Below are 14442 nucleotides of genomic sequence, written 5' to 3'. Positions count from 1 at the left end.
TTACCGAAAGAACCAAAGAAGAAAAATCTAAATTTAGAATAAATTAATCTAAATCTGTGCAGGGCGAGAGCGTTGACCCCTCGCTTGCGCGGATTTTCTCCAGTGCTCCAGTTTCCTGAAAATTAAAACCCAATGCAGGACCCTCATGAAGAAGAGTCCTACATTAGCGTGGCTCTCCTGGAAAAATAAATAAACTTATAATTATCATCACATTGACGATTTTCTATGTATGTATGTATGTTGAACTTCTTTCGCACAGTACATAGCCAACCGTGCTGGGATCAAAGCTCATAGTGGCGGTGGTGGTAGTGGTGGTGATGGCGGTGGTGGTGGCGGTAGTGGTGGTAGTGGTGGTGATGGCTCTGGTGGTGACGGTAGTGGTGGTGGTGGCGGTGGTGGTGGTGCTGGTGATGGTAGTGGCGGTGGTGGTGGTGGTGGCGGTGGTGGTGGTGCTGGTGATGGTAGTGGCGGTGGTGGTGGTGGCGGTGGTGGCGGTAGTGGTGGTAGTGGTGGTGATGGCTCTGGTGGTGGCGGTAGTGGTGGTGGTGGTGCTGGTGATGGTAGTGGCGGTGGTGGTGGTGGCGGTGGTGGTGGTGCTGGTGATGGTAGTGGCGGTGGTGGTGGTGGCGGTGGTGGCGGTAGTGGTGGTAGTGGTGGTGATGGCTCTGGTGGTGGCGGTAGTGGTGGTGGTGGTGCTGGTGATGGTAGTGGCGGTGGTGGTGGTGGCGGTGGTGGTGGTGCTGGTGATGGTAGTGGCGGTGGTGGTGGTGGCGGTGGTGGTGGTGCTGGTGATGGTAGTGGCGGTGGTGGTGGTGGCGGCGGTGGCGGCACCTGAGTGATGGTGAGAATTCCGGCGTTGGTCTCGGGGTCGGTGTCCACGGTGAAGAGGCCGCCCGGGTCCCCGGCCGTGATGCGGTAGAGGGCGAGCCACGCCGGCGTGCCGGGGACGTCCTCGTCGCGCACGGTGAGCACCGCGGCGCGCCCCACGTCCCCCTCGCCCACCACCGCCATGAACTACACAGACAAAGATTCCCCATCCCCCCACCGTGTAGCCTCAACAGACTGTTGGGGCAAGGGCCGGCACGTCACACGCGAGAGGGGTGGGTGGTCGGCGCCACGCCCCGGCCGCCTTTGTCTCCCGAGTGGCGATGTTTACACACCGCACCAGGTACTCATTTGAGGCTGAGTCGACCTAGGGGAGGCCCAGGACCGGTTAAAATTATCGCCACCGGTGTTGGCCGTGAGCGGGAATCGAACTCGGGTGACCGGGTTCGTAGCGCAGTGCGCCAACTGATGCTCCACCGCTCCTCCCATACACACACACGCAGACATACACACACACAGACATACACACAGACATACACACACACGCACGATCTTCTTCGTCGTGTTCCCTGTCCAACCTCCACGGGTCTTTTCTCAATATTTTTGCACAGGCCACCGCTTCTGGCAATGGCATTGCCAAATATTGAGGAGTGGTGCATTGTGGCGATGCGGGCCATCTCAGGAGATGATCCGCGTGGTTTGTTTCTCCTGACAAGCACCATTGTTCGGTTGATTTCACGAGTGAGTTGCATCTGCTGAAACCCATTCTTAGCCTGTTTAGGCTCCGCCATGTGAGCCATTTGGAATTAGAGCCAAATGCGAGCTCCTCACTGCCATACACGGCAATCGCTGCTCACTCTGACAATGAGTTGGAGTCCCGCTGCGAAAGCCGTTGGTCCTGCAACCCCACGCTCACTGCCGCTTCCCCTCTGCAGAAACACAGTGGTGTATGTAGGAATGGGAACCGTTCTGAGAAGGTGGTGGCTACGCTGCTGCACGTGGCCGTCTGTAACCCAGCGCTGTGGATGCAGCAGCGAGGGTTGGTGGATGACCACTCACACACACACACACGTTGCGAAACTCCCTTCCACGTGCGCGTCGAGGAGGAGTCCCTACCCTGGCTCTGCCAGGAGACGGCGGTACAGTAATGATGTGGCGCTCACCTGTTCCGTCTGTACGGGGTAGAGTGTTGCCCCCTCGCACGCGTGGGGTTTTCTCTGGATCCTCCGGTTTCCTCACACGTGTAAACTCGCCCATTAATTGGCCGAGAGGGTATGGCGAGTACTGCAAGTGGATTAATCGCCACCTGCGTCCATCTGTATGGGGGCGAAGCGTTGCCACCTCGCGCAAAGCCGTGGGCTCTCTCAGGGTGCTCTGGTTTCCTCCACGTGTATAATAATAAACAACCACGTGTATAATAATAATAAACACAAGTCGTGAACCATCGGCTGACAGGACCCTCCTGAAAAAAAAGTCATTCGACTCAGTGAATAAATAATAATAATAATACATCTCCATGGGGCCGTTTTGCCGGTAGAGCTTGTACCCTTTCTGGCAATACAACCGGTGTTAAGATGTTCAAACACCAACGAGATACCTTTAAATAAGATTTCCTATTAGGTGCTCGCTAACAGCACTTGCCCCAACTGTCTGCTAAGGCTATACGGGGCGGAGGATCTTTGTCTTTGTGTGTGCGTGCAGTGAGCAGCGGGAGGAGGCTGAGGCCACGTTGTGGTACCGAGCTCTGTGTGAACCGAGGGCCGTTGTCGTTGACGTCGTCCACGTGGACGACGGCCGTCGCCGTGGTCACCAGGCCCGCGGGACCCCCAGCCATGTCCGACACCTGGAGGGTCAGGTTGTAGCTCGCCACCGCCTGTGTGTGAGCGTGTGCGCGTGTGAGCGTGTGTGTGTGTAATAATGTGGGAGCGTAAATGTTTGTGAGTGCACGTGCATGTATGTGAATGCGTGCGCCATCATGTGAGTGTGTGTATGTAAATGCGTGTGTGGGTGAGTGTGCGTGTTTGTGCGCGAGTGAGCGTGTGTGTGCCCATGCGTGTGAATGAGTGTAAGTAAACGCGCGCACAGACATACGTGGGGACGATGAGATGATGTTCTCAGCGGCATCGTGGACACCGCATAAATGTTACGGAAGCGCGCACAGACAAAGATCCCCCCGTGTAGCCTTAACAGACTGTTGGGGCAAGCGCTGCTAGCGATCAGCGCCTATGAAGGCCGGCACGGCACACGAAGGGCTGGGTGGCCAGCACCAAGCCCCGGTGCTGATGTTTACGCATCGCACCAAGTATTCATTTGAGGCTGAGTTGACCTAGTGGAGGAGGCCCAGGACCGGTTAAGATAATCGTCACTGGTGTTGGTGGCCGTGAGCGGGAATCGAACTCGGGACTCCGGATTCGTAGCGCAGCGCGCTAACCGCTGCACTGCCACTCCCCATATACACACACACACAGCCTGTTTGGGGAGCAAGCGCTGTTCGCGAAGCAGCGCTTCTGAAGGGCGGCAGGGCACACGAAGTCTGTGGGGCAGCCAGCGCCACGTGCCGGCGCTGGCTGTTTGCGCATCGCCACGCGGTCTCGCGCGAGCGGTGACCTCTCACCTCTCGGTCGAGGCCGACGGTCACGGTGCGGATGTCGCCCGTGTGGGGGTCGATGCTGAACATGGAGGCTTCGGGCTGCTCCGGGGACTGGTCCAAGATGGAGAAGCGCAGGTCGCCGTTGTCCGTGTTGGGGTCGTCCGCGTCCAACGCGCCGACGCGCATCACGAGAGCCCCTGCGGGCCCGGCGAGCCGGACAGCGGAGGGAGGGGGGGGGGGAGCACCGTCACGGGCGCAGCGACGCATCCGTTGCTGCGCCCGGCCGCCTTTGTCTCCCCACTATTTTACTGTATGCATGTTGAATCAATTTCGGACCGTACGTAGCTAACCGTGCTAATTGGGGGTGCTAATTGGGGGTGCTAATCCCAAGTGGGCAGACCCAACGTGGCACCCCCCCCCCCGCTCCTCGCGGCCCAAACCCCAGCCACCTCCACCTCGGTAGGCCACCAAAATGTCACCCGTTTCCATTCTTAATCAATCGACTCGAACATATTTCAACCTGCGTCGACATCCCTGGTGAGATGGAACGGCCCGAGAGATAATCTCGGTGAAATGTGTTCATTTGAAAGAACAAAAATTAAAACGGGAGCTGCGTCTTTGACCCCCGCAGCATCTCGTTAGACTGCGCGCTTTCACGGCGGACAGATAATTGAAATGCCTCGTGAACAGTTGGCCACGCGGCTGCTGTTCTTGATGCGTGCACCCTGCCAGCCCTTCACCTCCCCCCGCCCCCCCCCCCCCCACGGCGCTGTCAGTGGCCTTCCCTGCTATGTTTAACTCGTGATGAGTCTGTGTGTGTGTTTGTGTGTGTGTGGGTCGGCGGGCCGCCGCTGCTGCGTGGCGAATGGTGCGCGCATCGCACGTGCTTCGCGCACCAACCAGGCGCATTCCAGAGACTCGTCATCGCGTGACCCCAGGAGGTTCGTGTTGGGCCACATCGCGAGGGGTTCGCGCATCGCGGAGATGCCGCGGCGGTAACGCTCCGTTCCCGAAAAAACGATTAAACCTAAACGACTATTTTTATTTTACCAGGTAAAGCCCACTGAGCTGTACATCCTTTTCCCAGAAGTGACCTGGCCACAAACGATATCTCGACGAAGTGGCTTATCGTCACGTGGAAACACCGGGAGGACCCAGAGAAATATCCACGCGGCCACGAGGAGAAAATGTAAACTCCAAACATGCTGGCGTGAGAGGAGGGGTCGAACCTCCAACCTCTTGCATACCAGGCGAGGTAGTTAACATCTCGCCACCGTACCAGGCGAGACCGAGCTCGACTCGACGAATGAACACCCACGCGCGCACAAATCCATGCGTGGAATAGAACTATTGCAAACATTCCGAAATGTTCCGGATTAATTTATGTTTAATTAAGTCTTTCGTGGATATTCCTCCTCCCCGAGTCACACGCCAAGCGCTCGTATCTCCGTCTCGTCATCTGCATTGCTTTGGTTCTGGGTTTTATTTTTAAGACGCCTCGCTGACGTCCTAGTTGCTGTACTGCTTTTGCATTTAAGTGCCACGTACGTTTGCGCGATGGGAGTGAGCGCAATGGGAGTGAGCGGGCGAGTTGAGAGAGGGCGAGTTGGGAACGGGCGAGGTGGGAGTGCGGGAGTCACCGGGTTCCGAGTTCTCCTTGACGTGCCCCACGAAGACGCTGCTGTTGAAGACGGGACGGTTGTCGTTCATGTCCACCACGATGATGTCCAGGTCCACGGCTTCCTCCACGGACTTGCCGGCCGCGTCCAGCGCGTACGCTTTGATCTGGGGACACACGCACGCGCACCATGAGCGCACTATACACACACGCACACAGCTCGCATGCACACGCTGCACTACACACAGCCTGCACCCATACACTGTTACTGCACTACACACAGCCTGCACCCACACACTGTTACTGCACTACACACAGCCTGCACACGCACACTGTTACTGCACTACACACAGCCTGCACCCATACACTGTTACTGCACTACACACAGCCTGCACCCACACACTGCCACAGCACTACACACAGCCTGCACCCACACACTGTTACTGCACTACACACAGCCTGCACCCACACACTATCACTGCACTACACACAGCCTGCACCCACACACGAACTGTGTTTGTCTTCGTTATTCTCTACGCGGGAATGGGGCATCGTGGCGAGAGGAGCATCAGAGGGAGGTGAGAGGCGATGCGAGACGAGGGGGGTAGGACGAGGAGGGGGGGGGGAGACGAGAGGGAGGAGAGGGAGACGAGACGAGGGGGAAAGGACGAGGTGGAGGAGGGGGAGACGAGGGGGTGGCAGAAGCAGACACAGATGGAGCTGTTAGACGAGACCGCTTCCCACCGAGCCGGTCCCCATATCATCGTCACCTGCTGCTGCTGCACATGCAGCTGCACATCGCTAGATACCTGGAGCCCTCCCGACCTTACACTCAACGCGCTGTCTGTAATGTTGGCAGAGGACGGGGCGGTTGGAATGCTGAAAGGCGGCCCTGGTTAATACCGCGGCAGTAGTTTCGGTAAATCACTGCCGCGCGCCGCCCACTCCACAGATGACGTTTCGGGCAATCGACCTTCTTCATAGGCCAGATAGTTTTCATTTGACCAGCTAAGGCCTGCTGAGCTCTATAGCTCTTTTTCAGAAGCGACCTTGCCACAAATGATAGCTCAACAAAGTGGACATTTATATGAGCCAAATACTCTAAACTCACGTTGATTATAAATGTGGAGGGGTAAAACCGGAGGACCCGGAGAAAAATCCACGCGACCACGGGGAGAGAGAGACGCAAACTCCAATTATACAGCAGCAGGCGTCAAGGTCGGGATCGAACCCACGGCCTCCTGTATACCAGGCGAGGTAGTTAACATCTCCTAGCCACCGCGGCGCCCCGACATTAACTGGTGATGCCCCTGCTTCTGCATTGGTCGTGGTGCACAAGCATAGTTAACAAAATAAAAGAAAACACTTTCGTCAATAGCAACACTGCGTGCCATTAAATATACACACACAACACATTTATATATATAACTGGTGACGTTACGGCAAATGCCTTTTACTGAAATGGTAATTAGGCCCAAGAATGTGAATCATCGTCACTTGTGCCCACTAGAACAAATATTCCCACAATGCAAAGTGCCAGGGACATTGCATAATTTGCCTGTGAATATAAATGAGTTTATTGAGTCAGTGATACTTTGTGATTATTGAAGGGTCTGTCTGTTACTCAATCGCTGTTGATAGTATGACTATTCATATACCAATTTAAATAAAACCGTGTAATCAGGATTAAAAAAATATCAATTTCCATCAGGGCCTCATGGTGTAAACACGTGGTCGTCTCCAACTGTGTCTCATCCACTCTGCCTCTCTGTGTATGGGCTATGAAGGAGGTACCGTTACCCGAAACGTCGCCCGATTAATATATTTTTAGCGATCTGCACTACGAAACCGGTGACCCGAGTTCAATTTTCGTTCAGGGTCAACACCACTGATGATTATCTGCACTGGTTCTGGGATTCCCCTAGGTCGATTCAGCCTTAAATGAGTACCTGGTGCGGTATGCAAACATCGCCACTGGGGAGACAAAGACGGCCGGGCGTGGTGCTGGCCACCCACCCCCCTCGTGTGCCGTTCGGGCCTTCATAGGTGCTGCTCAATTACAGCACTTGCCCCAACAGTCTGTTCAGGCTATACAGGGGATCTTTGCCGTTGTATAGCACATATATGTGTGTGGGGAGTGGTAGTGCAGCGGTTAGCGCGCTGCGCTACGAACCCAGCGGACCCACGTTCGTTTCCCGCTCACGGCCACCAACACGATTGATGAATATCTCACCCAGTCCTGGGCCTCCTCCCCTAGGTCGACTCAGCCTCAAATGAGTACTCGGTGCGATGCGTAAACATCGGCACCGGGGACGTGGTGCTGGCCACCCACCCCCCTCGTGCGCCACAGTGCCGGCCTTCCCAGGCGCTGCTCGCTCACAGCACTTGGCCCGACAGTCGATTAAGGCTACACGGAGGACCTATGTCTTGTTTTGTGGTGGTGGTGGTCTCCCTGCAAGGGTGCGCGCCGCGTGTGTTTTGGTGGGGGCTGGCGCGAAGTCACGGAGATCAACGCGCCAGCTAATTCGGGCCCTCGGGAGCACCGCGTAGCAACAGGCTCTGCCGGTGCCCGTTTATAGAGGTACCAAAACGGGAGGTTGCCCCCCCCCCACACCCCCCCCCCCCTTGCCACGAAGGTGATCACCGCACGTCTGGCGCGACACTCTCCACCCTCTCTAAGCCAACCGCCCCCCCCCCCATTTACCCCCCCCCTCCCCCCGATGACCGCGAGCGCCTGGCGCACCGATTCAGTCACGGCCACTGGCCGGTGCCGTCACGTTGGGCGGCACCGTCACGCACAGCCGCTCATCACGGAGGGGCGCTCTCTGCTGTCCCAGCTGCTGCTGCTGCAGTCCCAGCTACTGCTGTCCCAGCTGCTGCTGCTGTCCCAGCTGCTGCTGCTGTCCCAGCTGCTGCTGCTGTCCCAGCTGCTGCTGCTGTCCCAGCTGCTGCTGCTGCTGCTGTCCCAGCTACTGCTGTCCCAGCTGCTGCTGCTGTCCCAGCTGCTGCTGTTGCTGTCCCAGCCGCTGCTGCTGCTGTCCCAGCTGCTGCTGTCCCAGCTGCTGCTGCTGTTCTATGAGAACGCAGCGCGATGTCCAAACTCCTCCGAACACTCCGAAGGCCCCAAGGACTTTAGCTGTGCATCATGCGCCATCACCCCCTCTCATGGATGATGATGATGATGATTATGTTGATCATGTTGTTGATTATGTCAACGTGATTTATTGCTCAAATGTGCAGAGAGCCAATCGTGGAAATTTCACATTCCCATCGCGGTGATCTGTCTATGCAAAAGCCAACCACTGTCAGCCTTCCCCACACGATGGTACTAATTTTAAACCACCGGGACGGATGATGGGCTGAGTCAGCCCCCCAACCAGGATGGAACTCTTAACAGTGCGAGGCGCTCGCCCTACTGCTGAGCCACGGTGGGGAGATCGACCTCGCCTGGTATGCAGGAGGTTCTCGGTTGGATCCCGATCCTGACACCTGTATATATTTGTAGTTTGTACGTCTTATCTCCCCGTGGATCCTCTGGGTTTCCCCTCGACATTTATAAACACGCGTTTACGGCATTTGGCTGCTTTAAATTTCCACGCGATATTCCACTTGGTTGAGCTGTCATTTGTGGCCAGGTTGCTTCTGAAAAAAAAAAGAGCTACATAGCTCAGTGGGGCCTTACCTGGAAAAACTAAAAAAATAAACATTGTTTAGTTTAATAATTTAGTTTAGAGCCGCGTGGTCCGAGTGATGATGACGGTGTGATGACCGTGATTGACGATGGTGACGTCGATTGTGCGAAGTGCGCTGGAACACTGCCGGTGCGGACCGGAGGCACTGCCCTGCACTTACGCGGAATTGGGGCCTCTCCTCCCGGTCCAGCGGCTTCTCCAGGTAGATGTTGCCAGACACCTTGTCGATGCGGAACACGCCCGTGGGCGGCAGGTCGACGCCCACGCCCTTGACGCTGTAGATGATGGTGGTGTTCGCCTGTTTGTCCGACTTGATCTGCGTGCACCACGCCGCGGACGCGAGCGCGGTGAGGAAGGGACTCGCACAATTGAGAGCCGCGCGAAGCTTCTGCGCACAGCCTGCTGCTGTAGCCGCCGCTGGAGCCGCTGCTCAGACTCTGTGGGTGAGTCGACGCCACTGCAGACCGCGTTCGCAACGGGGTTGCGGGGTTGAGCGGCGCGATCGGATAGCCGGAGCGCGCTCAGTCTACGGACTCGCCCTCGCGTCAGGAGCTGAACGCTTTCTCGCCGTCCCAGCGACGACTTCTCGCGGCCGGCCTCTGTGTGTGTGACGTTCGGCGGCCCTGTGGGTGCCCTGGGACACCTCAGCGTTCCACGAGCAGCACGCGTGCCTCTGTTTGTCAGTGTGCTCGGTGCGCTGCTGTAGGGGAGCGGTGGTGTGGCGGTCGGAGCGCTACGAACACGGCCGCCCGGGTTCGATTCTCGCTCACGGCCACCACCGGTGACGATTATTTTAACCGGTACTGGCCCTCCTCTAGATAGACTCAGAACTTAAATGAGTACTTGGTGCGGTGTGTAAAATGATCGCTACTAGGGAGGCAAAGGGCGTGGTGCTGGCCATCTACCACCTCGTGTGCCGTGCTGGTCTTCACAGGTGCTCGCTAACAGCACTTGCCCCAACAGTCTGTTCAGGCTATACGCGCTGTGTGGTGCTACGGGGAGGTCGCCTCTCGCGTGGGGGTATCACGGTGATGCCCAGTGCCGTGATGCCAGCGCGCTACAGAAGGGACCCTGAGCGAGGGGCGTCTCTGTGTGAGCGTCCTGTCCGTGTGTGTGTACATTGGACTTCTTTCGCACCGTACGTAGCCAACCGTGAGCGAACCCCCGGCCCCTTTCCCCTCCACCCCCCTACCTGCACCAGGAACTTGGGGAGGCTGCGCTGGGGCAGGTTCTCGCCGACGCTGATGGGCGGGATGACCCAGGCTCTCTTCACGCGACCCCCGCCGTTCACCGACGTGGCCGCCACCACAACATCTTGGGAGTAGCGCAGCCACCACCCATCTACACCGGACTGCAGCCACTCATCGGAGGCTCCGGCCTTCAGCGCGAAGCCCTGGCGGGAGGGGAGGGAGGTGGGGAGACACGCGAGAGGGAGAAGTTGTTTGTGTAACTCCCCATTGAGTGACGGACTGGGAGTAAACACAACATCGGCCGAGACGTTTGTTAGCACGCGGCCCCCAAATTGCAGTGCGATCATCCTCATTTTGGGGGGCCGGGTCCGACAGAGATCAAAGGGGCCGGTGAGGAATAATCTTTGGGGCTGCCGAATATATGGGACTTCACGCCAACTGTGAGCTTTTATATAAGCAATGAAGCGTACACGTTGGAGGTGTAATAACTTATTTTTATTACAAAAAATACTATACAATAAACATATAAATGCTAAAAAAATATTGGAAATATTTGTAAAGAAATATATATATGATATTAGATATTATAATATATGTTTTTACGTAACATTAATATATTTGTTTTACTCTGATCACATTTGCAATTTCCCCACCACAGACCGGCCCTCCGGGCATTTGCCCTATTGACTGCTGCCCTATTGACTGCTGCCCTATTGACTGCTGCCCTATTGACTGCTGCCCTATTGACTGCTGCCCTATTGACTGCTGCCCTATTGACTGCTGCCCCTACACACGGGGATGTGGAGAGAGGCGAGGCACCGGCTTCGAGTGCGCTCTGCGTCGCCCTCATCTGGACTGGGGCCCTGCGCTGGGTTCTGTCTGCAGTGACCACGACCAATCGCACCGCGACTGATGCTCTGAGGATCAATAGCGCAAGCAACGGATTGCGTTTTCCTTCAGCAGAGACATTCACGCAGGGTCCTCACCACTGAGTGAGCCGTAATCGGTAAGCGAGAGACTCCTCGCGACCGATGTCGAGATCCTGAACGAAGATAAAGATTAGGTTATCACCACCACCACCACCACCTTGTTATTAACACGTTGTTATTATTATTACTATGAACATTATTATCGCTGATGTGACCCAGTGTCCTTCTTTGCAAGAGCCGTGGCGACTGCCTGCGCCGAGAGCTGTTGTCGCGATGGCCTGGGAGGCCAGCTGTGCGTGCAGAATCACCAGGCGGGCGGGGGGCTGCAGGGGTTGGGGTCTCGGCGCGGTCCCAGCGAACAGATTTGAGACAGGCGCACGTTTGGCAGCGTACGGCTGCGGTGTGGTGCGGGGTGTGGGTGTCCGTGCGTGGTACGGAACCCACTCCTCGGTGTGGGTTACCGTGCGTGGCATGGCACCCACCTTGTCCAACGTGATTAAGGACAGTGACCAGAGGGGTGAGGTATGTTGTTAGTTTGCTGATAGCAATAAGATTTTTTTTTAAAAACCTCATTGCCCTGCCAGAGATTAAAGCCCCCAGACCCAGCCCCGCACTTTCACGGCCCGCGCGTTCTCATCCTGACCCTCCCTGCGCCGTGGGGACGCAATCCCACGGCGTCCGCGAGATCTCTGCACCTCGCTTTGAGCTGATGCTGCTGCTGTGGTACATGAGCTGGAGGGAACGCGTGCTGCTATATTTAGATGCTGTAGCAAGGCATGAGTGAACGCGCTGCAATGTTTCTAGATTCTCGATGGTGCAACCATCACTACCTGGCCTTGTGTCACCTCCTCCGGATCCCCTCCGGCGACACCTCGCCAGCTGCTGCGCACAGCACGCCGTAGCTCGCTCTGTGCGCCGATCCACTATGCATGAACTCGGAGGGCCGAGAGCACGCACGTCCACGACCAGCCTTCGTCGCGAGTTCAGTTTAGGTTGCATGAAAATGCATGTAATCTCGTTTAATATTTTAAGGCGACTATGCGTTTCCGTGTGTTTATTGTCAGAAAAGGAAATGCGTGAGAAAAGCGGCGCATTTTTTTTTGTGTTTCAGACGCACTCGGTAGAATATTTATGCCCTACCCTCGGTTTTCCTGCAATCTCCAACCCTCCCGCGAATCTCTCCTTCCCATCAGTCAGCAACTTCCGAGACAAACCACGAGTGTGGCAGCAGTCGCCCGCCGCGACCACCCTCCCTCGCACAATACTCGTCCGCCTTTAACGGCCATCTCACGAGCCATTAGCTGCTGTCGGTATCGTGATTCCGCCGCTTCCCATAACTCCGGCAGGAAGCGCATGCGGGCTAAAGCGCCGGAGCGCTAAAGACCCCCGCTTGGGGTGCTTCCGATCCCGCCGCCAGTGGTGATCACGCTGTGCTCATTTGCGCGTTGCGTTCCACACACGGAACACGCGCCCGCCCGCCCGCCCGCAAAACGCGACAGGGCGTCCAGAATGTAACGGCCTCTGTTCGCCACGAGAGGTGGGCGTCCACGTAGAGGGGCGGAGTAACTCTTTTTCTGCTGAACCCGCGCGCTTTCCAGGTTGTAAAAGCGCGCCGCGGGCAATAACCCACAGCCACCTCACACCCCGCAACCCCCTCCTCCTCCACCACCCCCAATCCCCGCCCTGAGCCAGTGGGTGGCAATTCCACTTTACTATGGTGGGGTCGGGGGGTGGTGGCGGGTCTATCTGCGCGACTTTTCCTCCCTAATATATGAAATGTTTTATCAGATTTTTTTTTTATTACGGTCAGACGAACCGTTAGGAACGCGAGAGATGAATGTTGCCGTTATCATGAGCAGCGTGCGCAGCCCCCCTAAACGAGGTGCTGTTGTGACAGGCAATGGATTGTTCTTCTTATGATTGGAATTATTTTTGAATTACCCATTTGCATGTCGCTTGAAAATCCTCGGCATCACCTCGGGCTCCACATTCTGAGAATATTAATATGCATTTATCCTGGAAACATCCGATGAGCTAAGAAGATATTTTTCTCAGATGTCCAGTAGGGGCACGGGGTCAGAACTTTACAACAACAAACAGTACACAAACACGATAGGAGTGCAAAGTATAGGAAAGGTAAACAAATAACTTAAAAAATATACAAATAATAATTAACTATTTGTTTTTGTTTTACCAGGTAAAACCCACTGAGCTCTTAGATTATTTTTCAGAAGTGACCTGATCACAAATGATAGCTCAATGAAATGGCGGCTTATCGCGTGGAAATGTATAGCAGGCAAACACTCTAAACGCGTGACGTTGATTCTAAATGTGGAAGGAAAAACTGGAGATACCAGAGAAAGTCGTCTGCATCTCTTTCTCTCTCCCACTGCACACGTAGAAGTGACCAAGCACCATCCACCTTCAAGCAACAGCTCAAGGCTCTCACCTGTTCAGAATCTCACCTGTCCAGGATTTCATCTATTCATGCTCTCATCTGTCCAGGCATTCTTCTGTTTAGGCTATCACCTGTCCAGGCTCTCACCTGTCCCGATCTGTGTATTGTGGCGTTAGTAACCTTAATTGTGGGGGGGGGGGGGGCACGGGACACAGTGCTTTTCACGGTGGGGGGCGGGAGGGTACCAACAATGTTGAGAATCACCGAGCCTAAGGGAGTGAATGCAGGGCAGAGTACATTTCGTCTGGAGTCACAGTCGGACGCCGCGGTGGCTAGGAGATGTTAACTCCCTCGCCTGGTCTACAGGAAATCGTGGGTTAGATCCTGACCTTGGCGCCTGCTGTATATTTGGAGTTTGCGTGTATCTCTCATAATCATCACGGTGGCTAGGAGATGTTAACTCCCTCGCCTGGTATACAGGAGGTCGTGGGTTCGATCCCGACCCTGACGCCTGCTGTATATTTGGAGTTTGCGTGTCTCTCTCATAATCATCACGGTGGCTAGGAGATGTTAACTCCCTCGCCTGGTATACAGGAGGTCGTGGGTTCGATCCCGACCCTGACGCCTGCTGTATATTTGGAGTTTGCGTGACTATCCCCGTGGTCGCGTGGATTTTTTTCCCAGTCTTCCGGTTTTCCCCTTGCACGTTCAGAATTAACATACGTTTGCAATATTTGGCTGCGGTTATACATTTCCACGTGATGATTCGGCACTTAGTGGGGCTATCATTTGTGGCCAGGTCGCTTTTGAAAAAGTGCTATATATCTCAATGGGGCCTTACCTGGTCAAATAAGAAAAAATGTTTTAAAATACAGGGTGCTTAAAAAAATTCTAACGCAATTATATGAGATTATCGTTTTTAATAGAAAGAGAACGGATAATACACTGTAACATGATAACAAATGTATGTTAATAGCTTACAAAAATCAAAAAGTCTCCACTTGTGCGCCATCATTATCAACGCGTGCCTGGAATCTTCTTCGGGCGGTCTCCAGAGCCCGGAGGCTGCACGTTTCTCGTGGTGATGTAGTAGTGGGTTCAATTCTCGTGATATTGTAGTGGGTTCAAATCTCGTGGTGATGTAGTGGGTTCAATTGTCGTGGTGTTGTAGTGGTGGGTTCAATTATCGTGGTATTGTAG

At 55.2% G+C, this 14442-nt stretch overlaps 1 protein-coding gene across 1 annotated transcript in view; it reads right to left on the bottom strand.

Moving 5' to 3' along the window:
* The window catches only part of LOC116945729 (cadherin-15-like), a 40088-nt gene that overhangs the window by 12751 nt on the left and 12895 nt on the right, over positions 1-14442 (bottom strand). Inside the window, exons 2-7 of the mRNA XM_032960233.2 lie at positions 9918-10118; positions 8886-9041; positions 5056-5200; positions 3440-3612; positions 2564-2698; positions 832-1014 (exon numbers count right to left, since the gene is read on the bottom strand). Of these exons, the coding sequence (XP_032816124.2) occupies positions 832-1014; positions 2564-2698; positions 3440-3612; positions 5056-5200; positions 8886-9041; positions 9918-10118 (993 nt within the window). The remainder of the gene's footprint in view (positions 1-831; positions 1015-2563; positions 2699-3439; positions 3613-5055; positions 5201-8885; positions 9042-9917; positions 10119-14442) is intronic.

Source organism: Petromyzon marinus, chromosome 25 (assembly GCF_048934315.1).
Source record: "Petromyzon marinus isolate PM22_M1 ecotype Great Lakes invasive population chromosome 25, UKy_Petmar_22M1.pri1.0, whole genome shotgun sequence".
NCBI lineage: Eukaryota > Metazoa > Chordata > Hyperoartia > Petromyzontiformes > Petromyzontidae > Petromyzon > Petromyzon marinus.
Note: the sequence above shows the minus strand (reverse complement) of the source record. Positions and strands in the feature narration are given on the sequence as shown.